Source organism: Heliangelus exortis, chromosome 10, assembly GCF_036169615.1.
Source record: "Heliangelus exortis chromosome 10, bHelExo1.hap1, whole genome shotgun sequence".
NCBI lineage: Eukaryota > Metazoa > Chordata > Aves > Apodiformes > Trochilidae > Heliangelus > Heliangelus exortis.
Genome location: NC_092431.1, coordinates 13,333,282 through 13,360,379, shown reverse-complemented (window position 1 = coordinate 13,360,379; position 27,098 = coordinate 13,333,282). Strand labels below are relative to the sequence as shown.

At 47.8% G+C, this 27,098-nt stretch overlaps 1 protein-coding gene across 2 annotated transcripts; it reads right to left on the bottom strand.

Moving 5' to 3' along the window:
- Positions 1-6,849: 6,849 nt before the first annotated feature.
- On the bottom strand, positions 6,850-10,826 carry LOC139800486 (dentin matrix acidic phosphoprotein 1-like). 2 transcript variants are annotated; one of them, XM_071753627.1, is made up of 5 exons: positions 10,216-10,826; positions 9,597-9,670; positions 9,454-9,501; positions 8,911-9,144; positions 6,850-8,750 (listed from the first exon to the last, which is right to left on the bottom strand). In XM_071753627.1, the coding sequence occupies exons 1-5, from the start codon at positions 10,373-10,375 to the stop codon at positions 7,494-7,496; spliced, it is 1,773 nt and encodes a 590-aa protein (XP_071609728.1). In that variant the 5' UTR covers positions 10,376-10,826; the 3' UTR covers positions 6,850-7,493. The 2 variants fall into 2 exon arrangements, with proteins under 2 accessions (XP_071609728.1, XP_071609729.1); XM_071753628.1 differs by lacking the exon at positions 8,911-9,144.
- Positions 10,827-27,098: the final 16,272 nt, after the last annotated feature.

Sequence of the window (27,098 nt, the reverse complement as noted above, 5' to 3'; positions counted from 1 at the left end):
TTATCACAAATACCAGCACTCACCACCACCCAGGTTCTCACTTGTTTGAACAATATCTGTATATCATCTTTCCTCTGTTTTTTTTCACATTATTTTTTTGTTGTTGTTGGGGTTTTTTTGTTTGTTGGTTTGTTTTTTTTTTTTCCCCAGGAGAAAAAAACTGTGCACCAGCTGGAATGAGTTGCCAGAACTGGTCCCATCAGCAGTCCACTGCTATTGAGCCTATGCCTAAAATATAGCTATGTGACAGAAATACGAGGAAAAAAATCAAATAACTTCCCTCAAAAAGGACCTATTTTCAGTAGGAGAGCAGGCAGAGAGCCTGGATTCATTGCACAAGCATCCATCAAGAGCCTGTACACCCAGCTCAGGAACAAAGATCTCCACCAACGTCATGGAATCAAAGTGATTGAAAAAGACCTTTAAGATCACCAAGTCCCACCAGAAGGGACAGAAGGCAGAAAAAACCCACCATGCCCACTAGAGCATGTCCTGAAGTGCCACATCTACATGATTTTTTAATACCCTCAAGGATGGTGACTCCACCACCTCCTTGGGCAACCCATTCCAGTGCTTGACTACTGTCTCAGTAAGGAAATCCTTCCCAATACCTAGTTTAAACCTCTCCTGCTGCACCTTCAGGCCAATTCCTCTGGTCCTATCACTGTTTACTTGGGAGAAGAGTCCACTCACTTCACTACAACCTCCTTCCAGGTAGTTGTAGAGAGTGAGAAGGTCTCCTCTCAGTCTCCTCTTCTCCAAACTAAACAATCCCAATTCCCTTAGCTGCTCCTAACCCAGTGTCTCTGGACAGATGGACATCTGGCAATGGCTACCTACCTCCCTGCCACTGCATTCCCTGCTTGAACCTGCAAAAAACCTGTAGTAGGGCTTAAGAAGCTGCTGTTTGCAGCAGAGGCAGAGCACTGCATGGGCCAGCAGACACCTTCACAAACAGGAGTTGCACAACACTGTATATGTGTCCCTATAGGCACAGACATTGTTGCAATAAGTACCTTGACACTTTGGAATTTGTTTTATTAAAAAAAACAACAAAACACACACACACAAAAAAACCCAAACCAAACCAAAAACAAAAGAAGGCTTTGAAAATTTTCATGGTATAATGAACTTTTTTGCTCGGTAGGTGAAACAGCATTGGGTCCAGGGCACGAGAAGGAAGGTGCTGTCTCTGCTCCCCACTTGCATTTTCAGCTCCTGCTTTCAGAAACCTCATGCCTTCTGCTAAAACAACCAGCTCTCTGCAGCTTTGTATTTCGGAGTGTGAAAAAGAAAAACCTAAACCACTTGTTCATGCTGCAGCTTTAAAGTCTCCACAGTGAATCTGGGGAGTGCAATGCAGATGCTTCCACGTTATGTGCCATCCTGTGGTGCCTGATTCCTTGGGTCAGTGCTAGGGGGAACCACAAAACTCCCAGGTGGGAGACATCTATTCCAGGGAGCAGTGGGATAGGGGGGCACGAGTTTTGTGGGGGTTTTGCCACAAAAAATCATGGCAGCAAAGGCAGCTGGAAGACAAATTTCCTTAGGGCATTCAAAAGGTTTGTGATATTTTGGGGTTTTCACTGAGGTCAGAGGCTGTTTTCCCATAGCTGAGACATTTCTTTTGTTCAGATTGACGGCAGCAGAGATTCCATCAGAGGTTTTTTCTCCCAATTCAATAGGGCAGAGGAAAGCAACCAATTTCTCCCAGTCTCACCACGTGCTTGGCAAGGAAAGGTTCTCGTCACAGAAATCCATCACAGAGGGCACAGATGAGACAATCTCATCGAATGTTTTCTTCCACAGATGTTCCCATTCTGCCAAAGACAAACAGGGGCCAAGGAGAAGCCCTGCTGCAGTGCTCAGCCCACAGTGGGAAGCCCAGGGCACTTGGCTACATCACCAAAAATGTTGCTGCTGGATGGAGAGGTGCTCTGTGGGTCATGAAGTTCTTTGTTTCTCCCACCAGAGCCAGGAAAATAAGGAGTCTGAATAAATGCAGTTTGCCCAAAGTCCAGCTGCTGCAGCCAGGCTCAAGTGCTGCTGCGTCCCAGCACTTCGGCCCCACCAGCTACTCAGTAAAAATGGATTTTCTTCTTCTTGGAAAGGACAATAAATAGTTAAGAAACATTTCTTTTAAGATGATGCATACTTTCATCTCCACAAACCCAGATGTGACCAAGAATATTTTTCAATCCCAGTGCTGATTCCTGGATAAGTCACTGGGTTCAACTCTAAAAGGTGACCCCCAACACAAAAAAAATGCCATGTGGGTGGACAAGACAAATGTAGACATTGATGTGGACACTTTTTATCCTTGCCTAACCTGCCAGGCAAGCTGACCCTTATGACTTCATTGCACAATAAGCCCAAAATGGGATGCAGTAGCACCTCCAATAGTGTCTGAGCCTGCAGCTGACCTTCCAAAATGCTTTTCTTGTTTGCCTATCAGCAGAACAGGAGCATTCCCCTCAGATGCTTGCTGCTCAGAGGCATGTGCTGCAAAAGACAAACACATGAGCTACTGCTAAAAAGGTCTCAAAGTCCTTAAAGCAAGCACCTCTCCTATGAAGAGAGGCTGAGAAAGTTGGGGTTGTTCAGCCTGGAGAAGAGAAGGCTCCAGGGAGACCTCGTAGCAGCCTTCCAAAACCTGAAGGGGGCTACAGGAAAGTTGGAGAGGGGCTTTTTACAAGGGCATGGAGTGATAGGACAAGGGGTAATGGTTTTAAGTTGGAAGAGGGGAGATTTAGGCTAGACATTAAGAAAAAATTATTTCCTGAGATGATGGTTGAGACACTGGAACATGTTGCCAAGGGAAATTGTGGCTGCCCCATCCCTGGAAATGTTCAAGGCCAGGTTTGGGGCTTGGAGCAACCTGGTCTGGTGGGAGGCGTCCCTGCCGATGGCAGAGGGTTGGAACTGGAAGATCTTTAAGGTCCCTTCCAACCCAAACCATTCTATGATTCTCTGATTCCATTGATCACAGCCACTTCTGCAAAACCTCACTCAATCTGCAAGGGGTCAGAGGGCTGGAATGGACTCAACACCTGATGAGCATGTGCTTCAAACAGCAGCAATTGAATGGCTCCCTCATGGTGTGAGGACCAATCCCATTTCTGAGCCTTCCTCAGTAAATCATAAAGTGGTTGTGCCAAAAGTGAAAAATCTGGAATATGCTTTTGCCATAATGGTAACAACCCCAGAATGTGTTGAAGCTCTTCCTTTTTCAAGGGCATTTTGATCTGGTCTAAGGAGTTTAGTGTCTGGGGGGGAATGCAACACATGCCTCTTCTGCTCCATATTGAGATCACAGAATCACAGAATTGGTTTGCTTGGAAAGATCTTTAAGTCTAGACATAAAGCTAACATACTGACAAATTCACCACTAAATCATGTCCTTAAGTACCATACTACATTTATTTTAAATGCCTCTAGGGATGGTGGCTTAATCACCACCCTCAGTAGCCTGTTCCAGTGTCTGATGACCTTTCAGTAAAAAAATTTTTCCTAATATCTGACCTAACTTTCCCTGGTGCAACATGAGGCCATTTCCTCTAATCCTATTGCTAGTTGCTTGGGAGAAGAGACAAACATCCACCTTGCTACAACCTCCTTTCAAGTAGTTGTAGAGAGAGATAAGGACCCCCATCAGCCTCCTTTTCTCCAGGATAAACAACCCCAGGACCCTCAGCTTCTCCTCATGACTTTTGTTCTAGACCCTTTGTTGCCTTTCTTTGGGAACCTTCTTGTAGTGAGGGGCCACCTCCATCTTGGCCACCATCCACCTTCTTTGAATGTCCTTCTTGTGGTGAGGGGCCCAGACCTGAACACAGCACTCGAGGTGCAGCCTCACCAGAGCTGAGTACAGGGGCACCATCACTGCCCTTCTCCTACTGGACACACCATTCCTGATACAGGCCAGGATGCTGATGGCCTTCTTGGTCGCCTGGGCACACCAGCACACTGCAGGCTCATATTCAGCCTGGTGTCAACCATCACCCCCAGGTCCTTTTCCTCTGGGCAGCTTTCCAGCCACTCTTCCCCGGGCCTGTAGTGTTGTACGGGGTTGTTGTGACCGAAGTGCAGGACCTTGTTGAACTTGGCCTTGTTGAACTTCAGCCCATCAATCCAGCCTGTCCAGGTCAGAGAAGCTGAGGACCTTTGCAGACACATGCTGCCAGGTGCCAGCATGAGCAGCTCCATCCCTGTGGCTAGGCTGGAGGCTTCCCTAGGGAAGGGCTGTTTTGCCCCCTCTGTGGTGCCAGGGAGGGATAGTCATAGAATCATGGAATCTGCTGAGTTGGAAGGCACCCACCAGGATCATCAAGTCCAACTCCTGTCCCTGTATAGGGCATCCCCAGGATCACACCATGTGCCTGAGAGCATCATTCAAATGCTTATTTTGCTCAGGCAGGTTGGTGCTGTGACCACTTCCCTGGGGAGCTGATACCTAACCTAAACCTCCCCTGATTCAGCTTCCTGCCATTTCCCTGAGTCCTGTCTTCAGTCACAGGAGTGAAGAAATCAGCACCAGCCCCATCCCCCCCACTCCTGAGGAAGCCCCAGACTGCAGTGAGGTCACCCCTCAGCCTCCTTTTCTCCAGACTGAACAATCCAAGTGACCTCATACTCTCCTCATAAGTCATCCCTTCCAGACCCTTCACCGTCCTTGTTGCTCCTTTGGATGCTCTCCAATACCTTGAGTCTTTTCTATCCTGCAGTGCCCACAACTGCACACAGAACTCAAGGTGAGGCTGTACCAGTGCAGAGTGGGACAATCACCTCCCTTGCCCAACACTGTGCTTGATGCACCCAGGACTTGGCTGGAAGCTCCTGGCTGCCAGGGCACACTGCTGGCTCACTCCCCATGGCTGGTGATTGCCCATCCCTCTAACCTGTCGAGGTCTCTCTGCAGGACCTGCCTGCCCTGGAGGGACTCGACCGCTCCTCCCAATTTTGTGTCATCCACAAACTTGCTTAAAATTCCCATGGGAAGATGTCCTAGCAAGACAGGCAGGCAGCAGCGAGCTTTGGCACCAGCTCCCCAGTCTCTGGGGAGACACCAGCCAGCAGAAGGCTGCAGGGCTTTTGTCCTGGTTTGGGCCAGGATAAAGGTAATTTTCTGTCTTGTACTTTTGCTTTCAGCTAAATCTCTTGTAAGTAGCTGCACTTGCTGAAATTAACAGCAAGTTTCTCAGACAGTGTCTGCTTCTGGGACAGATAACGCTCAATATTTATAGTTACTGCTAGAGACTGGTGTGCAGAACCAAGGACACTGCTCAGCTCTGAGGAACATTTTGCCCTCTGGAAGGAGAAAAGGAGCAAAGAGATCACACCTGAAGCCCTCCCTTAGGGAGGAACAGACAAGATAGATGGCCAAAATTGACCAGACAGGGTATTCCATCCCATACACATCATACTCAGTATAAATTTGAGGCATCACGAGGGTCAAACCCCTTTTTTTCCTTCCTGCTTCCCCTTCTTCATCTGTCCCTGTTTGCTTTGGCATCCTGGGAGGATTCCATCCATTCCTCTGCCTGTGGTCCTGATCCATACCAGTCTGAATCCGTGTGTTCCTGCCTCCAGCTCCCAACTGCTGCTGACTCCGGGAGTCCAGCCTGGACTTTCCCAGGGCTGCCCTGGTGACATGAGAGTTACTGGGGGAGAAGGGGAAGGAACGTGGTATCAATATTCCTGTATATTTGTATATATTTAGTAATTTTTCCTATTTATCATTACTGTTTCATTAAATTTGTGTAGTTTAGTTTCCAACCCATAAGTCCACTGTGAAGGGAGGGACCAGTGGGGTGTAGAAAGCAAGATCAGGAAAGAGGCTCATTCCCAGGACAACAGTGCAGGAAAGCTGTACATTTCTACTCCTTGTGCAGGAGGAGAAAAAGGAAGTGGAAAAAAGGTAGTAGAAAAAGTAGAAAAAGAAGGTTGCACAGTGTGGAAATTAAAATACAGCCTCCTCTAAAACCAGGAGCTGTTCAGCTCCCAGCTTTTGCAGGGATGGAAGGAGTCTGCCCGTTAAGTGTACTTTTTGCTCATAGTAGTAAAAGATAGTTTCATTTCTTTGAAGTGGAGCCCAGCAATGAGGCTGCTGACCAAAGGCAGCTGAAAGGCATCACCCCTAACCCCTTGGAGACTGTCACTTGCAGAGCCACAACTCCATGCTGCAAAGCTGTGCAGCTACATAGCAGCCCACAGTTTCTTCCTCCAACAGCACAGGTACCCAAAGATACCCATGGATACCCATGGATACCCATGCTGTACAGCTCGTTGTAGACATGTGAATCAGTAAGAAGGGCCAAGAGGGGACTTTAAAGAAATAATGTGTTGTTTACTTGCTTGTTGATATGAGGACAAAAATAAAAGGTACACTTAGTAGAAGAGCCTTACCCCTCATCTGCTGTGGTACAATAACTCCTTTTCCCCTGCTCCTCCTCCTACATCCCTGCTGCCCCAGGGGCCACTCTGGGCACCCAGAACCAGTGGCCTGGGAGAGCCTATTGTCCCCTGGGGTATCTCCTTTCCAGCACCCTGGGGAGAGCAGAACAACCCTGGCTTCCACTGCAGCACTTGATTGATAATACAGCAAAGCCCAGCTCACTGGGGTCATCAGCCAGCTTTTCCACTCCACTGCTGTGTCACTACAGGCAGGGGTGACCCCTGGGGTGTCTTCAAGTAGCAGGGTGGGAACACTCCTCAGTCTCTCCTTTCTCCCTCACCCTGGTGTGCCGTGGCTCCCGTGCAAGCATCCTGCCCTTTGCCCCCCCCTCACCCCGGATCACAGCATCCAGCTCTCCTGGGAGAGCAAACCAGCAACACTAAAAAGGGCACCACTTTGTGGAGTTCAATGGCTTTAATGGTGACTAAAGAAATCGACAAGGGTACATTTCAGCTTTGAAACGCAAGTGCAAAAAAATGACATAACATAACATTTTCTGTACACTTCTTACAAAATATTACATCCTGAAGTGGTACTTCATGCATCACTGAGCTCATGCATGGCATGTGCATGCCAGCTGTAGCTTTTCCTCCAGATGTGCAGGATGTAAAGCTAATGGAAAGCTCTCACTGGAGTCTGAGCAGACCCTTTCAGGGCAATGTAGGTAAAATACAAGGGGTGCATGCAGGGACCTTTGTGCCCAGCATGCCCAGGCACAGGTCCTACAGTGCTGATCCACTGCTGTACCCTGGTGGCAAGCAGGCAGCATCACCCTGCTGGCACCCACAGCTCTCTGGCGCTCCCCATTTTGGAACAGGAAATGGCTTTTCTCACTGTGGCTTGGCATTTTCTCTGGGTCTGACATCACCTCCCACTTCACACCCCATGTAATGTGTGCCCGGGTGGAGCCCTGGCGAACCCACCTCCATTTTATCCACAGCATCTTCTCAGAAAGAAGTCAACCAGGTTGTATAGCAAATAAATTAACCCTCTCCTCCCCCCGTGCCTCCCCAGCACTAACAGGACTGTGGGGCCCGTGTCAGTACCCGTCCTGGCAGTCATTGTCATCATAGTCAGCAGCTGGCTTGTTGCGGTAGGCTCCTGGCCGCCGTTTACGCATCCCACTCTCCAGGCTCTGCAGGGAGCTGTCATCCCCACGGCTGCTGGACTCACGGGTGGTATCCTCCTGGGAATGGCTCTCCCCATCCTCATCATCCTCCTGCGTCTCGCTGGTTTTGCTCTCTGGGGACCTGCTGTCCTCACCTGTGCTGTCCTCTTGGCTGCCATCATCCTCTGAGGATGCGCTCTGGCTCTCCTCTGATGTGCTGGGCACGTCTCCATCAGGGTTGGAGTCATTCTCCTTCTCTTCTGATTCCTCTACTGTGTCCTCTGGGGACTTGCTCTTGCCATCCTCATCTATCCCAGACTCACTGTCAGGCATGGATTGTGCACTCCTGTCCTCAGCAGACTCCTGGTCCCCCTGCCCTTCCCAGGACCTGCTCCTGATGTGCTCGCTTGATGTGCTCACCACCTCCTGGGAAATGTTCTCTGGGGACTCACTTGGTTCTTCATCTGACTGATCGGTGGTGCCCTCCCTGGACTTGCTGCCCTCGCTCTCCCTGGAGGGGCTGTCCTCCCCATCCCCATCCTCCTCGGAATGGCTGGCACTTTTTTCCTCCAGCTGGCTGGTGAGAGGCTCTTCTGACTGGCTGTTTTCTTCCGTGGATGGGCTGTCTTCTCCTGAGTCAGTGTCCTCCACCTCTGGGGAGCTGCTGTCGTCCTGCTCCCAGCTGTGGGAGGCAGTCCCCTGGATGCTCTCTCGGCTGTTCTCTGGGGTGTGGGTGCCCACATGGTGCCCCTTGTAGCTGCTGCCCAGACCATCAAAGACAGAGGGGTCATCACCCTGCATGGCTTCATCCTTGAAGTCATAGCTCTCCTCGTCCTCCTGGCTGCTGCTGCTGCCCCCTCCCCATCTGTAGGTCCGCTCATAGGGGCTGCTGAGGTAGTTCCTGTACTGCTGGTGGTCTGCCCCAATGCTCTCACTGCTGCTACTGCTGCTGCTGTCACCGTGCCCTCCACCAGCCCCAGCATCATGGCCATGTTCACCTGCCCCATCAACACCAGCCACATAAGTAGGACCTTTGCCCCCCTCCTCTCCCCTGTTCTCATCAAAGGTGTCATCGCCACTGTCGTCCTCCTCATCCAGGAGCCCATTGGCATGGGAGGGAAGCCCATGGACTCCAGTGCCATGGTACTCTCTGTTGTCACCATCATCAGCATCACGTGCATCTTCCTCCTGTAGAAGTGACAAATGGAGACAAATGCAAAGGATTACAACTCACAGGCATTATTTGTTCCTGCTTGCCATGCAGCCCAAATGCTACTCTGACTGACACCAGGTTTGGGGCTAATTGCACTTTTCTGGAAGAGCAAAACACTGCTCCCCACTCACTCACCAGGAAACCAAGGCCATTCTCATGCCAAGCACTTGTATCCTTGTGGTCCACTTGGTTCAGGAGCTGAGCCTCCCCAGCCCTGTCTCCCTTGTCTCGGCCACCACGCTCTCCCAGCTCCTCACCCACGGTGTTCCCACCCGCTGGGTCCCCAGCAAGGGCATTGTCCGCCCTCTCCACATCTCCACCACCCAGGAGGTTTCCCAGCTTGTTGATGTAATCTTCAGCTGCTGTGTCCTGGAGGCAAAACATCACAGGTGCTCTGGTTTATTAAACACCACTGTACATCTACTGATAACTCTGCAGGATGATGCTCTTGAGCCATGCGTGTGCTCAAGCTTTTTTCTTTGCTCACACCTCAGCCCTTCAGTTGTTTGGTAACACACACAGGGAGAAAAGGTGAAATGAGGTGAAGCCAGGCCAGCTTGAAAAGACTGAATAGACAGGTAAAACCCAAAGACCTGCAAAAGCAGCATCTCTTTCCCCAGGTGACTGGTCCCCAAGAGTGCCCATCACAGCCTTGCCACCCAGGGGCCCCTGGCTTACCTCCTGCTGGGTGCTGCGGCGAGGGCGGGCAGGCTTGTGGCTGGGCACCTAAACACATTCAGGAGACATCTGATCAGTGATCACCTTGGCTGAGTGAAACTACCAGGGTTTGGGGTTCAAGTACCTGTCCAGTGGGTACTTACAGGGTGAGCACAGGTTACAGCCCAGAGGAGCAGCACCAGGAATGCAGTCCTCATGGTGGTGGTGATCCCTGTGTCTGCAACAGGGAGCAAAGTGTTTGCACATGTCTCCACCTGCAACTGGGATCCACAAAGCCCTTCCACCTGATACAGCCTTGACATCCCAGCACAGGATGCTCATGCTGGCATGTCATCAGACAAGCCAAGGGTTTGCCAAGTGCCACCTCCTGACATCTCATATGCAGGAACTTCCCTTTAGTTGGGGGTTTGAAATATTTGGCCACATTCTTGCAGATTTTTATGTCTAATTATTAATAAAGAGCAAGAAAGCTCTTCCAGATTCTCTGTTCCAACAGCAATGTCACCCGCCACCCAGCTGAGCTTGCTGGCCATGACAAGGAGCCAGCACCACAGATGGGCAGCACCTTGAGATTCCTGCACCCAAACCACTTTGGAGCAAAGCCATGCTCTCCGTTTCTTCCACTACAAAGAAAAACCCACATCCCAGCTCACAAGTCTCCCCTGCTTTCCATCAAAACTTGCAAGGAACCCCACAACCCCAGGTGTTGCCATTTTCCCTCGAGATGATGCCAGAGCAACTCAAAGGAACCAAAGCCTTTACCTTGAGGTGCTGTAGAACCTGATGCCTCCTCCAGTGCTTGGGGTGGGCTGGGCTGGCAGGCTGTGTTGAGATACCCAGGTCTGCATGTCCCAGCCTGGCCGTGCAGGCATTTAACTGGTGGCCAGTGCCAGCCCAGGCCAGGGCCAGCCAATGGCACCATCACGCAGTGCTGTGTGTGGAGGTGTCACCGGGAACTGCTCTCCCACGCTCTCTCCGGCCTCCACTGGGACGCTGGCCCTAAAAAAGCTCCTTGTGGTTGTGGGATGACAAGATGGGCTGGCAGTTAATGACTGACTGCACTGGCCCCGTGTTTTGACTACTAAACTTATTCCATTCACACACTTCCCACTGTGACACACACACACACACACGCAATTACAGCGTTGCCCACGCCGAGCACTGGACCCTATCAGAGGGACGGCATCCTCCAAACACATGCACTTGGCTTCTGCTCTGTGCCATGGGCCAGGGTGCTGAAACCCGTGTCAGGACATTCACCTGCTAGTACCCAGCCTTCTCCTTGGGGCAGGAGCACAAGACACCATGCTAGATAGAAAGGACATGCCTGGTTTCATGCCCATACATGCAGTCATGCAAGGGAGAAAGGAGATACTAAAGCCCTTCCTCATTCCCAGATAACACAAGAAGGGATTTCCAAACCTCCACATGCACATCCCTTGGCACACTGCAACCTCTCTACTTAGAAGAGGTCACAGCACACCCCAGTCCCACACCAGGACTTTCCCTCTGCCCTGGCCTGGGAGGAAGGAAGGAAGGCAACTTCCTTGCCCATATTTGGCTGCTGCTAAATCCCCCCCGCCCACAACACCCCCTCTCTGCTACTAAAAGTAGTAAGACACTGGAAGAGGTTGCCCTGGGAGATTGTTGATGCCTCATCCCTGGAAATGTTTAAGGTCAGGCTGGATGAGGTCTTGTGCAACCTGGTCTAGTGGGTGGTGGGGGTTGGATCTTGGTCCCTTCCAACCCAAACCATTCCAAAATCTAATTCTTAAAAACATGCCACAAGCACAATTAGGCTGCTCTGAAGCAGGCAACGTGTCTGCTCTGCAAGCTGGGTTCTCCCCACAGCCAAGACATGAATGATGGGCACAGCCATGGTGCCTTAGGGCCAGGAAGAGGGTGCCTGTGGGTGTTTTATTGTGGGGGGGGGAAGTGTTAATGGTGGCATTGATGCCCTGTGAGGAGCACTTGGACATCCCTCCTGGGTGGAAGGAGGTGTTTCTGCTGCCCTGGGTAGAAGAAAGGGGCGCTCAGACACCAGAACCCTGCTCCAGGGAGCCACTGTTTGCCTTCAGCAGCAAACTGCTCCTGGCCTGCCCTGCCTGGTTATCAAGCCCAGACAAACCACAGCCACCCAGAGTGGCCCCTTGGTTCAGGGACATAAATTTCCAGAGGTGGGGTTATGGTCCAGGGGACATGGTAAGGGCCACAGGTTTACTGGGATTCACAGGAGATGCTGGTGCTGCGAAACAAATGACTTAAGGAAGCTTGACCATACTCAGGATGTAGACAGGGATCTTCAAATTCCAGATTATCTGCATTTGTCCAGGAAGTATCATGTGCAGACAAGAGCATCCAGAAAGCATCCCCCATACTGTGATACCATTACAACTCAACAGAGCATCTTGTGAAACCAGACATGTCAGGCTGCTTGTTGTGGATGTCTGCTTTACCATCATACTACAAAACCTCCTGCCTTTCCCCACCATCATTACCAGATGGGGAATTGTACATGTCAGGGCTGTACAAGGACCATGCAGGTGCCACGTGTGACAAGTGGCTTTTTTGTCTTTCCTCATGCCCCCCACCTAGGGACACCCCAGTGCCTCGCTGGCCCCGCAGCCCTCCCCGCAGCCCCTCAGCCTCCAGACAGGCACCATCAAGCCACTCAGCACACCTTCACCAGATGTTTTTCCTCTTCTTCCGTACCCAACCCCAGCCACAGATACTGTAGGATGTATTTTCTTCCCGACCTGCAACAAAATTATACCCCTGTACCCACCAGATATGAGTTCATGTTGCTATCCTTTTTTAGGCACCTCCAACAATTACCGTGTTTTGTTGCTGTTGTTTTTTTTAACATCAAACCTGCATTTAACTCAGCCCCCAAAGAGATGGTGCTGCTTCACATCCAAGTGCTGCTGTGTGAGGAGGGGGCAGACACCCAGCTCTGTGTACCTGGCTTTCTTATAGCACAGGTCACTCACTGCCCTGCCAGCCACTCTTCTCAAGGTACTTCCCTTCCCTCTGGTGGCCTTGAAACACCTGTGGCACCAGCACACACAACGCTCTCTGCCAGCACCCCAACCAAATCCCCGAGTCCCCGAGACATCCAACAGCCCTGGGTCAAAAGGTCTGTTCCCCAGATTCCTTCCAGACAGCAGGCCACAGCATCACCCAGGCTGCCCAAGCAGTTCTGCCCTTGTTTCACAAGACAAGGAAAACTCAGCTTGCACACTGTAAAATTACAATAAGCCTTTCAAAACAAAACAAAACAAAATGAAACAAAACCCCAAACTACCAACAAGATGAACCATCCTCTTTCCCAACACACATGCAAGGAAAGCCACACACTCCTTTCACTTCCACTTCTGGCATTTTTATACCCCCCTCCTCTAAGCAACACACATTCCTGCTGCCAGCTGCTGATTTCCAGGCACAGTTACCACATACAGAATCCCCTTCCCAAATACTTTCAACAGCTGAGAAATAGAAATGGAGGCTGCCCAGCCCCTTGCACCTACATTTTTGGGGACACGACAAGGCTGGTCCCTCTGCAGACCCTGTCCCTCCTCACCACCATCTCCAGCCTCTTCTGGGCACAGGAGCTGCAAAGCCAGGACATTGCCCTGCAGGTCTGTTTGGATGAAGGCTCACAGATGTTGTACCTGTCCTGTGATACTTTGCAAGCTGTGCTTCTATTCATTGTCAGAGCAAAATGCATGGAGCAATAATTGGTATTGCCCATCACAGCTGCAAGTGGCAACTGGGCAGGTACCTCGTGCCATCCAGGTGTGCATGACCAGATTCCCAGGTCCCACAGCACCCTGTTCATCAGCCAGCTTGACTTAATTCACTAATTTGAGGCCATGACTTCATCAGCTGTGGAGCAGGTGCCTAGTTTCCATCTGGCCACTGTCAGTTCTAAGATTTGTCCTGCACACAGGCACTGCTGCAGCTGACTGCCCTCGGTCCAAATAAGTGCAGGGACAAACCCCCCAGCTCTTCCCCACATCAGGGATGAGTACTGACAGGGCTGGCATTTGGCTGTTGATAGCTGGGCACTGACAGCAACAATCACAGGTGACAGAAATGGGTAATTACGGCTCCTAAAATTTCATTCAGAGTACAATACCTTCTACAACCATTCCCTGCATAGAAGTCAGGCCCTTGGGAGCTGGAAGCAAGAAGTATTTGTCAGTCACAAGCTAGAAATGGAATGCTAACAAAGCCTCATGTGAAAAGCCCTCCCCAGGCTTCTCCAATGGGAACTGCAGAGAGCTGTGCCAGCCACTGGCAAAGCAGCACAGTGTCAGTGTTCTCGGGAAGTAAAACACAGCAATGAGCTGGGGCTGGCTCTGCCCTCACATCAGCTGCCAGCTTGGACTGAGCAGCTCTATGGTGGAGGTTTGATATCATAGAATCACAGAATGTCAGGTTGGAAGGGACCTCCAGGATCATCTTGTCCAACCCTTCTAATATTGGTTTTATGAGATGTCTCAGCACCCTGTCGAGCTGAGGCTTAAAACTTTCCAAAGTGTGGGAACCCACCACTTCCCCTGGGAGACCATTCCAATGTCTGACTGTCCTCAGGGGGAAAAATTTACTTCTTGCGTCCAATTGGAATCTCCCCAGGAGCAACTCGTGCCCATTGTCCCTTGTCTTGTCCACGGGACTCCTTGTAAAAAGGGAGTCTCCATCTTTGTAGCCACCTTTAAGCACTGAAACATCATAATAAGGTCTCCCCTAAGCCTTCTCTTCTCAAGGCTGAACAAACCCAGTTTTCTCAGCCTCTCCTCATACAGCAGGTGCTCCAGTCCTCTGGTCATCCTTGTGGCTCTTCTCTGGACCTTCTCAAGCCTGTCCACATGCTTTTTGTACAGCAGGGACCACAACTGGTATATGATATACGTCCAGCTGCTCTATGTGTGCCTGTCAAGTGTCTATAAACGTTTCACAGCACCCTGATTTCTTGTCATAGGGGAAGAAAAAAAAACATCAGAAGAAAATGATTGAAATCATTGTATGAGACAGGGATTGCATGAGTGCGAAGGGGTGAATGGGAGGCACAGGTCACCTAGAGTGGGCAGAGAGGTCAGGACAGGGTTGGCAGCTCAAGGGATGAAGGCATCTGTCTGGAGAGCTAAACACCTCGTAGAGGGCGGTCAGCACTCCGCTGGTTCCTGTCCTGTCATTATGGCTCACTTGATCTAAATTTATCACTGCTTGGTGTAGCTGAACAGGAAGCATTACCACAGTCTCCTTGGAGCCTGGAAAGGCTGGATAGACACCATCAACACAGCCCTGAGCAAGAGACCAACAGCAATTTGGCTCAGCCCTCCAAAGGACAGAAGCCAGGTTGCAGCATTTTTTCCAGGATGAGCTTCATCCTGTGAAGATGCTGAGCAGCTGTGAGCTAGGGCAGCCCAGCCTTCATCCAGTTGTCTGGGTATCCAGAGACCACAACTGCATCAGAGAGCAACAGGGAAAGTTGTTCCCCATCTCACTCTCCCTGTGAATGGGAAGCTTGCCCCATGGCCAAAGCATCATCTGCCATTACAAGGTCAGCATGCTCCATGCAGGTGTGTCCCTCACCAGGCCCCATCGGAGAGAGGGTTACCAGACCCTTGGCCTGCCTTGGGGTGATAAATTGTACCTCCAAGTTTGTCCAGTTTGCAATGAGCTGAATCCCTGAAATGCTTAAGCTGAGAGGCTCCCCCCTAATGCTGGCAACATGCTTTCCCTTAGTCCTACTTACCTGCTTTGTACTCTTTGAAATGTTAAGAACTTTTTAAAAAAGACCAAAAAAAACCCCATAACAAACAAACAAAATAAAATTACCAAAACCCAAATGACCCCAAAATCCCAAAACCAGAGAAGTCTCAGCCAACACAACCATAGAAAATAAAAGCAAGAACACAGTAAATCTCTGGGACAGCAGAAGTGCTTTCCAACAATCATCTGCATATTATTCTTTCTATGCAAATTTCCCCCTGTGCTTACAAAGTAATTAAACCCCAGGCCAAGGCCAGCTGTAGGACCACATCATGCACTGGACAAGCTTCCCCTTGAGCTGAGCTCCCTCAGAACAGCACCCACTTCACACTCAGCCCAACTGCTCACCCCACAGCAGACACAGGAGTCAGACCTTCCAGAAAAAGATGATGAAGGCAGGGGAATAGAGGGTTTTGACAAATCCTCTTCACTTGGTGATCTATTAACTACAACATGAGTCCTGTAGCCACATCTTTCATGATGTTTCATATTGTATAAAAGTGTGTGTAATACACACTCAGAAGAAATTGGTCTACATAATTCAATCACCCTGATACCTGCTAGGGAGGCCACACAGCCAGGCATGCACAGTCCAGGAGGTTTCTGGACCTCCTTTTTGACTCATGTGGTAGAGAAGCCAACAAGGAGAGGTGTACTGGTATGGTCCCTAGTATGGACACACAAAGCCATCAAGCCGGGGGAAGTCTTGGCTCTCGTGATCATGGGAGGAGTTCAGGATCATGGGTAGTATGCAGAAAGCAGTAAGTAGGATTGCAGCCTTGTATTTTAAGAGGTCTAATTTCAAGTTTTTAAAAAAACTGCTTGGAGAAATCCCATGCGTTTGGGCTCTGGAAGGTAGAGAGGAAAAAGAGAGCTGGTGACAAACCCATGTGAGTGCTCAGCCAGCAAGCCAAAGTGCTGGTGTGCATTTCCCAGGGAGGCTGTGCACAGAAACATCACATCAGAGCAGCCACCCCTGATCTTCAGAGAGGAATATGTATTTCTGCTCCACATTCACATGGACTACAACAGGAGATGAATCTTACTGCATTTAAGACCTAGATGTAGAAGATGTAGATTTATTCAACCCAGGAATCCATTTACCCAGTTCAGATAACTGTAGTAGGGATGGATCAGCTGTTCACTCTCAACAACACAAGGACTTTAATACTCTTCTTTTTTTGATCTATTCATGAATAAAACTTCTTCTTTCCCCTCAAGTGGTTCTTTGCAGTTCTGCACCAATCAACTTCAGTGAGCATACTGTAAATGACAGGATGAAGTATTGCACAACAGACTCATTCATCTGGACAAGTATATTCATACTCTGTTAATCTTCCATTCAATGGTACATCTCAAAGGAGTTATGTTCAAGTGACTGCATTCCTAATCACAGACTTTGGATTAGGGCTATTTTCACTATTCCAGCTGGAAACCCCTCTTGGCACACAATGATTTTTATCTGCATGCTGATGCATAGAATATAATTGCACAGGAGATAATACAAGCAGAAATCTTAAAAAGATAAAAAAAGAAAGGAAGACTGGATAAGCAATTACCATCATGCACAGAATTCATACTTTTTCACTGGTTATCAGTCATAAACAAAAAGATGTGGAAGATGGATGCAAACAAATGAAGTTGAGGTGTTGGCTGGGGAAACAGAGTCAAGAATCACTGCTTGTTCCCAGCCTAACCAGTCCCACAGCTGAACCAACACTTCCCTGAAATTTTTTTTTTTTTCTTTTCAGTAACTTCATGGCTCAAGTCATTGAAGAAAACTTTCCTGAGGGTTCCAAGTGTTTGTGCTTCTTGAAATGTCTGCAAGCTCTGGCAGTGCCCATCTTCTCAAGTCGAGGTATGCTGAGTGTAGGTGTCCGTGCTGCAGAGGCAGCCCTGCTATGCCCAGATGTAATTACATGGTACACTTTGTGGCTTTCTCTAAGGAAATGGGGTCACCACCTCTGCCTTCATCAGCACCTCTACTGAAGCAGCCCAAAAAGGAATGCAGAGCCATGAAAAGACTTCTGTCCATCCACCCAGCAAGGTGGGAAGGTTCCTGGAAGCATCATCCCAGCTTACGTGCTGGGGTATCCTCTGCTTTTGGCAGGGTCTAGACATGCCTGGCTGAAGGAATTGGGCCAGAACCACAAAAACTGATCCATCTCACCTGTATTCCTCTCAGCATTGTGGGCTGAAGCACTTTACTGCCCAGCCCACAGTCAAATCTTGCCCATGCCCACACACATGATCTCTTTGTATGAGGCTTTGGTTTGACTCTCTTCCCAGTTTTGTTTTCCTTTTAATGAAGACCAAACCCAAAATAAAGCTAGTGACAGCCAGTTGAGCATCAAAGCAACAGTGCTCCTGAATAGGCCTCACCAAAAACCACTCAATTTTCTGAACTCTTAAAGAAAAAACACTTCCCAATGTCTATCCATCAGCAAAACCAGCCCTGTTTTTTAATTGGTTGGGGTTTTCTTCTTGTTTTTCTTTTTTATGGCTGAGGTTTTCCTGACCTACCTGGAGCAAGTGTGTCCTAGGATTGGTAGTCATGATAGCCATTTCCCTGGGTGTCCAGGTGCTTACAGCCATGATTCCAATGAAGTGATGGAAATGCTGCCATGATGGAGCTGCAGGTATGGAACAGGATTGGGGACCAAGTGATGGGCACATGTTGGGCACTGCAAAACACTCATCTGTGTACAGCTCAGGGAACTGCTTGAGAGAGTCCATCACAGAGCCACAAAGATGATGAAGGGAGTGGAAAATCTCCCTGATGAAGAAAGAATGAGAGAGCTGGGACTCTGCAGCTTGGAGGAGAATGAGGGGTGACCTCATTAATGTCTATAAATATGTAAAGGGTGAATGCCAGGATGATGGAGCCAGGCTCTGCTCAGTGATGTCCGGTGACAGGACAAGGGGCACTGGGTACAAGCGGGAACATAGGAGGTTCCACACAAATATAAGGAAAAACTTTTTCACTACAAGGGTGACAGAGCCCTGGCACAGAGTGCTCAGGGAGGTTGTGAAGTCTCCTTCTCTGGAGACATTCAAAACCCTCCCGGACACATTCCTGTGTCACTTGCTGCAGGTGACCCTGCTCTGGCAGGGGGGTTGGACTCAGTGATCTTTTGAGGTCCCTTCCAAGCCTTCACTTTCTGTGATTTCTGTGATCCTCAGGCCTGGAGCTTCTGGCTTTAGGGGTAACAAAGAAACCAGTAAATGCATATTATTGAGGACTTGACATGTAGAAATATTCTAGATTATTATTCTTTCTTTTCTGTAACATGAGATTCTGATGTGACAGCATTGAAGATCTTACTCTGCAAGGTGTGGTGCTGCTAACAAGCTGTTTTTTTCCTGGCTGTGGGCTTCAGGACCTGGAGGAAAGCAGGAAATATTCACAGCTTCCCACAAGGTGGTGCCTCTGCAAGGTGCTCTTTTTGCTCCAGGTTTGGGTCCTGCTTCCCCTTGAGTGCAGGGAGACAAGGCACCCATGGCCATGCAAGGAGAAGGTGCAGCATCCTTCTCCTTACCATCACCTCATCACACAGGGAAACTATAATTTGTCTCCTCTCGCCACACCTATTTTTGGATTTCAGCACTGAAATGAGTATAACACCTTCTGACAGGAAGGCATTGCTACAGAACTAGAGAAGGCTACTTGGAAATTAATGCCAGTCTTTGATTAAAAGATAGATGTCTAAAACCTTTTTAATAAAGCATACCAAAACATTAAAAAGAGGCCTATCAAAACAATACTCTATATCTTTACTTCATTTAGGCAATAGGCAATGCAAACGTTTTTATAACAGAACTGTATTATTTATCAAGGAGTGGCAAGGAAAAGATTGAACACAGCTCTTTAAATAAAAGTAAGTAACAAGAAAATGAAATAAATAGAAAGGAAAGTTTTACTGTGTGAGACTCATCTTGAATGGCCAGAGTAAACACATCCCCCTGGAGCTGTGCACAAAGCCTTCACTCAAAAAATAATCATAGAATCACAGAATGGTTTGGGTTGGAAGGGACCTTAAGAATCATCCCATTCCAACCTGCATGGGCAGGGACACCTCCCACCAGCCCAGGTTGCTCAAAGCCCCATGGCCTTCAACATTCCCAGGGATGGGACAGCCACAACTTCCCTGGGCAACCTGGGCCAGGGTCTCAAATTAAATGATTTCTTCCTAACGTCCAATCTAAATCTCCCTCTTCAACTTTACAACCATTTCCCCTTATCCTCACTACACACCCGTATCAAAAACCCCAGCATTCCTGTAGCCCCCTTCAGATACTGGAAGGTTGCTATAATTTGGAACCCATACAAAAAAGTGAGATGGCTTTGCGTAAAAATCCAAGAAACTGACACATCTTAAACCAGCTCAACTACATCTAGACTTCAATAACCCAAGACCTTTGCCTAAAGGGGAAACGAGCCCATGTAAATGTCTTGTGTATTTCTGGTTCTGGGGGAGTTAGAGATGATGGGCATCTCATGGCAAGAGCTTGTTTCTCTCCTCACTTCTCACTGAAAGATCCCCATCATCCTGCAAAAAGCAAGGTGCCTGCTCATCCCTGTCCCAGTTTACCCCACCTCATTGCCCCTTTGAGCCACCATCCTAGATGTGTTTAAGGGTCATTTAGATGTGGTGTTGGGGGATATGGTTTAGGGGAGAACATTGTAGAGTAGGGATGATAGCTGGACTCAATGGTCCCAAGGGTCTTTTCCAGCCTGAAAGATTCTGTGATTCTATAATTTGATCCCCCCTCCCCAGTACAAACCCAGTGACCTGAGCTGTACCAAAGAGGCATGGAGACTGAGAGGAGATAAATATCTGGTGGGCCCAGGCAGCATCAGTGTTAAAGTGGTTGGTGGATTTCACTGCACTGTTCTGTTCTCTTTGTTCATTTTTTTCTTTGTTTCATTTTTTGTTCTCTAGTTCATTTTGCAATTAGCATCTCTTCCAATACCTTTCCCAGCAGAGAACTAAAGTGTGTTGAGCACACATGCCTTCTAAAGCTGCTTCTACTCACAAGTGGTATTTTTAAACCCACTGCTCCCTGAACAACAGACATTACACCCACCCACCCACAGACACTTTTTTGTTTTGTGAGAGGCAGGACACGACACATCCTGCTGGGAGATCTGACAGGAGCCTGACCTTCACGCTGTCACAACTAACACACACTCCTCAGTATTTATTTCTATTTGAGGAAGAGGCAATTGCACCAAGTTGAGGGTGCACACAGCAAGGGAAAAATATGAGGAGGAGTCAGAGGGGAGCAGTCCCACTGAGCAGAAGCCAGGGGCACAGTGCCAAAGGTGACACCAAAACCCTCCTGTACCCTGACAACCCTTACAAGCAGCTGCCCAGCTCATGGCAAAGCCTATCTGCCCTCAGCCAAGTGAAAACAGCCCCAAGAGCTGCTGTCCCAGACCTCCCAGCAGCAAGGGAAGCTCCCTGAGATGCTGCCCTGAAGTCAGGGTCAGAGGGCCCCAGGAGTAAGACAGGGCTTGTTCAGCTATCCACACTTGGGTTTTGCCAATTCCTGAGCAAGAGAGAGCAGCATTAGAGCTGAAATAAACCACTGGCAGGCTATCTAGAGTAATAGGAGCAGAACCAGGACCACCGTAGGAGATGATACTCCAGGCTAAGGCCATGATGTTCTTGAAGCAACAACAAACATGCATCCTTACTAAGGCTTTGCTGCTTGTTATCATCAAAGATCACAGAATGGTTTGGGTTGCATGGGCAGTGACCTCTGTAGATGTTAACTGCTACAGAATCTTCTCATGCAACATACAGGAACCTCAGCACCACAACCATCTGGCACTGAGTGACGAGGCCTTCCATCAGGCAATATTAATGATGCAAAGATCAAATGAGTTCATTGCATTGTAAGGGATCACGTAGCATAGTTCTACACCCTCTGCTTCTTATCAGTTACAGATCAGATCCTTGTATTCAAGTTTTCAAATGCACAGTCAATTAATCCTCTCGAAACGCTAAAAGTCTTCATCATTCTTTCTTCTCGGATAATTTTATATTTTATTGCATCACTGTGTATTTAAAACGCCCACTAAAGACTAATATTAAAAAATAATTCAAACCTACTCAACCTCCGAATGAGAACTGATGCTACTCAGACTAGTGCACTCTGAACTTCAGAATTAGGCTATAAACCCCTTGTCCTGAGGGTTTCATTCTCCCCATAAAATTAGAATCCAGATCAGAACACTTGAGTTCCAATTCCAAAGAAATTTTTTTCAGTTTTAGAAAATGTTCACAGCACTTAATTTAATAAACCATTTTGAGAAATTCCTTTGTGGCCCTCGACACCCTTTTTACATCCACTTCCCTATTACACGTGGATATGGTTTTTTTTGTGGTCTTAAGGCAGCTCAGTGCAACACCAGCAGCAAGGCAGGTGAGGCACCACAACACCTGATGCTGTGTGAACAAACACTCTCCACTGTGGAACTTCTGCTGCATTACACTTCCCCAAATGTCTCTGTGTGTCTGAAGGGATGAAGTGAAACAACCACCAGCTCCTGAGCCACACATGGAGCTTGCATGACTTGTGCAACATGAGTGCTTCCAGATGAATTGCCCTTAAAATACCTGTGCTGACCTCAGCCCCTGTGTCTCATTTTTAAAGCAAATGCACACCTGAATAATGTGGCCAGATGAAGCACAGCTTCAAAGCCCCAAAGTACTGCAGGGCTCAGATACAGATAAGACCTTTTCAGTTTAGAGCCATGCCTACTTCTTGATGCCTTAAGGCCTTTTTTTAGTGTTCTTGCCTACTTCTTTTTAAGAATTTGGTCAGCAAAACATTTTGAACAATACAGAGCATTAGCTGAGTCTGTCTGGCTGAAGGGCAAAAATAGCCATCCCTCCCTCAGCCTGAGCTTTAAAATACCTCCACCCCAAGGGGAGTCAAATGTTCCCCGGCTGGGAAAGATGTTTTCTCTCCCTCTTTTTGAAACATTTAATTTCAGCTTATGTAGGCAATGTGGTCAAACATGACACAACCCAGCGCAACACCACACAGGAGACAGGATGAGAGTCTCTAGCACACAGACTGCATCATACCTCAAAAGACAATAGTTTATTTAGCAGCAGCCTCATCAGAGCTTTGGCCCATTTTGGAGTCAGTTCCCACGCATTTTACGTGCAACCTGTGTCCATACATTGATGTGATAAGAGTCCTGGCTGGCATTAGTTCTCTGTTTGAGCACCATGAAAATCATCCACAAAAATACATTCAGTGCAGCATTTAATAAAGACAGAACAAGAAATTAAAAGTGGCAATATTTGGAGGGAAAAAAAAAAAAGCAAAAAAAAGAGCAGTATATGGTTTTGACATAATAAAATCACTGAAAGATTGGAAAATGACACAAAATAGGATAAGGGAATTAAAATTGCAAGTAGACAGAGCTCCTGATATATTGAATGAAACACTGGGGCTACTGCATCAGAAACTGTGAAACCATGTAGTCTGTAGGCTCTTGAACCTGTTTCTAGATGCAGAGCTGACCAAGTAACAGGCCAAAACCAACACACAGATGAACGTTTAACCTAGTCTCTTTGTTGTTTTTAAATGTTTTTCATGATATGCTACACTTTCTGATGGATTTTTTTTTTTACTGCAAAACATCTCAGGAGATAGCTCAGTTTGAAAGTATTCACCACCAGCTTATGTCTGTTTATTATTATGCTCCATCTTAAGAGGTATATGTTAATCTTGAAAGGAGTCAGGTACTGATGATCTCTAATTGAGAAGCGTCGCTTTTTGACGCAAAAAAGCTGGGCTGAAATGTAATTTTTCAGATATAAAAATTTCAGTCCAAATTCAGTACCAGGAGTCTTCAGAAGGCAGTCAAGTTTTCGTTCTTCTGAGGTAAAGTAGAAGAAAGGAGGAATCTAAACATATTATGTAGTCCAGAGGATGAAATATATATGCATATATAGAAACACATCCATATTACATAAACACAACAATTATCAGTGTTTTATTTTCAATAGATAATTAATTTACAGAGCCATGCATGCAAAAATGCTTGAGCAAACTTCCCTATCAGAATATCCATCATACCATAGCTAAAGAGCCACAACTGGCCATGCTCCCACATGTCCACATCTCCTGTCTCCTCAGGAACAAGACACAGAAAGCCCCTCTCAGTATGCACTGGGGGCAGCACCATTGACCCGAGGTTGAGCAGAGCTGGGCAGAGGCACCAGCTGCCCTCCTCCCCCAGCACGGCCTCCAATCAGTTTTCCACCCCAGCTAACCCTCAAAAAAACCTGAGCTCCCCATGAAATGCCTCAGTGGTCCACACCAACCCAAGTAGCTGTTTCCACTGGGAAAGGACAAGTGGTACTTCACAGCATTTCCAATGTGAGCTGGTACAGGCTGTGGCCTTTTGAGAATCTGAACTATTTCTATAGGATCCTAAATGAAGGCCATTTCACAAGCTCACTAAAGGCTTCAGGTGCACCATTTGGTAAGGAAGTTACCCTGAGACTTCCCTTCATTTCCTGGACACCTGTTAATTCATAACTAACATGCAATCAGAGATGTGCTTGGAAAAAAAAAGCAAGGACATACAAGCTACGTAGGATAGATAGGATATGATGGATACAACAGCCAGTGTGCATGCACAGTTTCTTTATCTACCCTAAAATCTAAGTGAGGGTTTAAGCGAATTCCAATTCCCTTACATTTTGTCACTTCAGGGTAGAAGCATACTTGATGGAAAAGTCAAGCTTCATTTGTGAATGAGAACTACCATGGAGGTTAAAATGTACTTTACATTTTACAAAAAAATACAGCAAATTGAACCCTCAAGCCTGGTGTGAAAGTGGATGGCTCAACACCACTCTCTTGTGGGCAGAGATCAGAAAGCTGGTGGCTGTGAAGGACACGCAGATGGGCAGACACCTCCAATAAAGACAAATGTCTTTTCAATCTGCCTTCCTCTCCCTCACAGTCACTCATACCCACAGATCTTTTCTGCCAGGGAATACAGTGCCAGACAGGCACATTCATAAATAGAACACAAACTTCTGTGAGCTTTTCCTCTCCTCTATTTCAAGTGCCCAGTCAGCAGCTGCCAGATCCACACAGGTAAATCACATTTTTCCACCTCCCTGTATTCATTTGGCTTCTTTCTTCTGTGTTTAATTCTTCTTCATCATTTTCTGCATATGTCCTTTCCTCTACGTGTCAGGTTTTTTTCCTTCCAACATCCATACTCCTTCTCACTGCAGGTGAGACTTACTGAAGCCCAACATTCACTAGTGAGCACTCATTTTGCCCAAAAATACTCTTAAGAAGAATCCCTCAGTTCTCCCACCCTTCTGCTGGGTAATGCACAGTTTCACTCAGCACAGGCTGCAATTAAAGAGCTGAAGCCTAAAATGAAACCAGGCATTTCCAGTGAGGCACATCAATAATTTGCACAGTAGAGCAGACAACAGAAATGGAACTCACTGATGCTCCACTCAAGAAATACATCAGTGCTTCTCAAGCACATACTGATGGAAGCTGCCCCATTCACTGCTCTCTAATGGACAAGCATGGATCAGGCAATTTGGGGGACATGTGGTCTGAACTAATTAAATCAGGGTTTATCCCAAAGTTCACTGAAATGAGAAGGTGTCTCTCCACTGACATGGCTGTGAGGATGTGCCCCACACTTCTGTATCCAGCACACAGGCTACAAGCACATCACTGAAACATAACTGGAAGCCAAGGCAAAGACCAAGGCTGGGGACCTCTGGGGTAATACTGGTGGTTCTTCTCTTATTGAGCCAGAACTGACACAGCCATACACTTAACTAACAGGTCATCTAAATGTCAAACACACTGGTGTCTAAGTCCATCCTCCTGTGTACAACAGAGGTTGAAACAGGACAGAATAATGTCTGTTTCCAAATGAAATCATCTCATGAGTCACAACCAGAATTTCTAGGTTGCAGTTTTCTAGCACAGCAACTCCTTGGCTCACCCCCATACTTCAACATGTTGGCCCAGCATCTTCTTCTGGGGAGAGAATGATAATCCATCACTTGAAGAGTTTCCAAAAATTAGGCTACCTGACACAGTGGGAATGCTTACAAACTTCCTTGCCAGTAAGGAAGGCTCAGAGACAGGTTCAAGCTTCCTGATAACACTCTGAAAGCTACTAGGGATCTTTTCTCAGCCAAAGTGTTTTGTCATCACCTGAAAAAATGAAAATTTTGATCTAATGAAACATTTTGCAAATATGTAACAGCCCTTATATGAAGTGTACAATCTTTCAACATCAAAACATCTCTTCCCCCCAAAAAAAAGTCCCAAGAAGCCTATTTGCACACAGAAACTTAGAATCACATACATATTTTCCAATAATAGCCTTCAAACCTCTACAAATTTCAGCCTCAAGTTACTGCACAGTTCTTCACAGCCTGGCACTTATTTGTGGATTAACAATTTCAAGGCAATGTTATTAGCCATTATTGGAAAATCTTATGAGAAAAAGAGCTAAATACTTAGCTAACATAAGATTAGCACTGGCATGTTCTGCTTAATCTCTGGGGAGCCACCTAAATTACCATGCTTCCATCAGCTGACAATCTGTCCACACCTGGAATCGGGGCAGGAAGAAGGAAGGTCCCCCTGCTGTAGGAGAGCAGGATTGACACCATCCAAAACACCTGAAAGTGCACAAGTCCACAGGACCTGACAAGATCCAACTGCTGAGGGAACTGGCGGAGGGGGTTGCAAAGCCACTGCCCATCATATTTGAAAAGTTGTGGCAATTTGGTGAAGTTCCCACTCACTGGAAAAGGGGAAACATAGCTCCCATTTTCAACATGGTAAAAAAGGAATACCCAGAGAAATCCAGGCCTGTCAGCCTCACCTCTGTGCCTGGCAAGATCATGGAGCAGAGCCTCCTGAAGATTCTGCTAAGGCACATGGCAGCCACCATGTCTTCACTAAGAGCAAATCCTGCCTGAAAAAATTGGTGGCCTTTTTTGATGGGGCCACAGCACCAGTGAACAAGGGGAGAGCTACTGACATCATCTACCTGGATTGATGTGAAGTGTTTGATGCTGTCCCACACAGCATCCTGGTCTCTAAACTGAAAATATTTAGATTCAATGAATAGAATGCTCAGTGACAGGTATTGGTTTGATGGTCACCACTTAAAGGGCAGTGGTGAACAGCCTGATGTCCAAATGGAGACCAGTGACAAAGGGAGTTACTCAAGGGTAAGTACTGGGACTAGTGCTGTTTAACATCTTTGTCAGTGACACGGACAGTGGAATGGAGTGCACCCTCAGCAAGTTTGCTGATGACACCAAAGTGTGTGGTGAAGTCCCCACCAGGCTGGAGGGGAGGGATGCCATCCAGAGGGACCTGGACAGGCTGGAGAGGTGGGGTTCTGCAAACTGCATAAAGATCAACAAGGCCGAGTGCAAGGTTCTGCACCTGGGTCAGGACAATCCCATGCATCAATACAGGTTGGGAGGAGAAAGGACTGGGGACACTCCTGAGGACAAGGACTTGGGGGTGGGGGTGGAGCAGAAGCTCAACATGAGCCATCAATGTGCACCTGCAGCCCAGAAAGCCAACTGGGTCCTGGGCTGCATCAAAAGAAGCAGAGACAGTGGTCAAGGGAGAGGATTCTCCTCCTCTGCTCTGCTCTTGTGAGACCCCACCTGGAGTACTGTGTCCAGTTCTGGAGTCCCCAACACAGGAAGGCCATGGAGCTCCTGGAACATGTCCAGAGCAGAGCCACAGAAATGCTCAGAGGGCTGGAGCACCTCCCCTGTGAAGCCAGGCTGAGGGAGTTGGGGTTGTTGGAGAAGAGG

Bases quoted from the DNA above. Each gene is read 5' to 3' on its own strand.
- LOC139800486 (XM_071753627.1), bottom strand. From the start codon at position 10,375: ATGGTGCCATTGGCTGGCCCTGGCCTGGGCTGGCACTGGCCACCAGTT. The intron at 9,145-9,453 runs GTAAGCCAGGGG...TTTTGCCTCCAG, and splicing joins GCCGCAGCACCCAGCAGGAG to GACACAGCAGCTGAAGATTA. The intron at 8,751-8,910 runs GTGAGTGAGTGG...TCACTTCTACAG, and splicing joins AGAATGGCCTTGGTTTCCTG to GAGGAAGATGCACGTGATGC.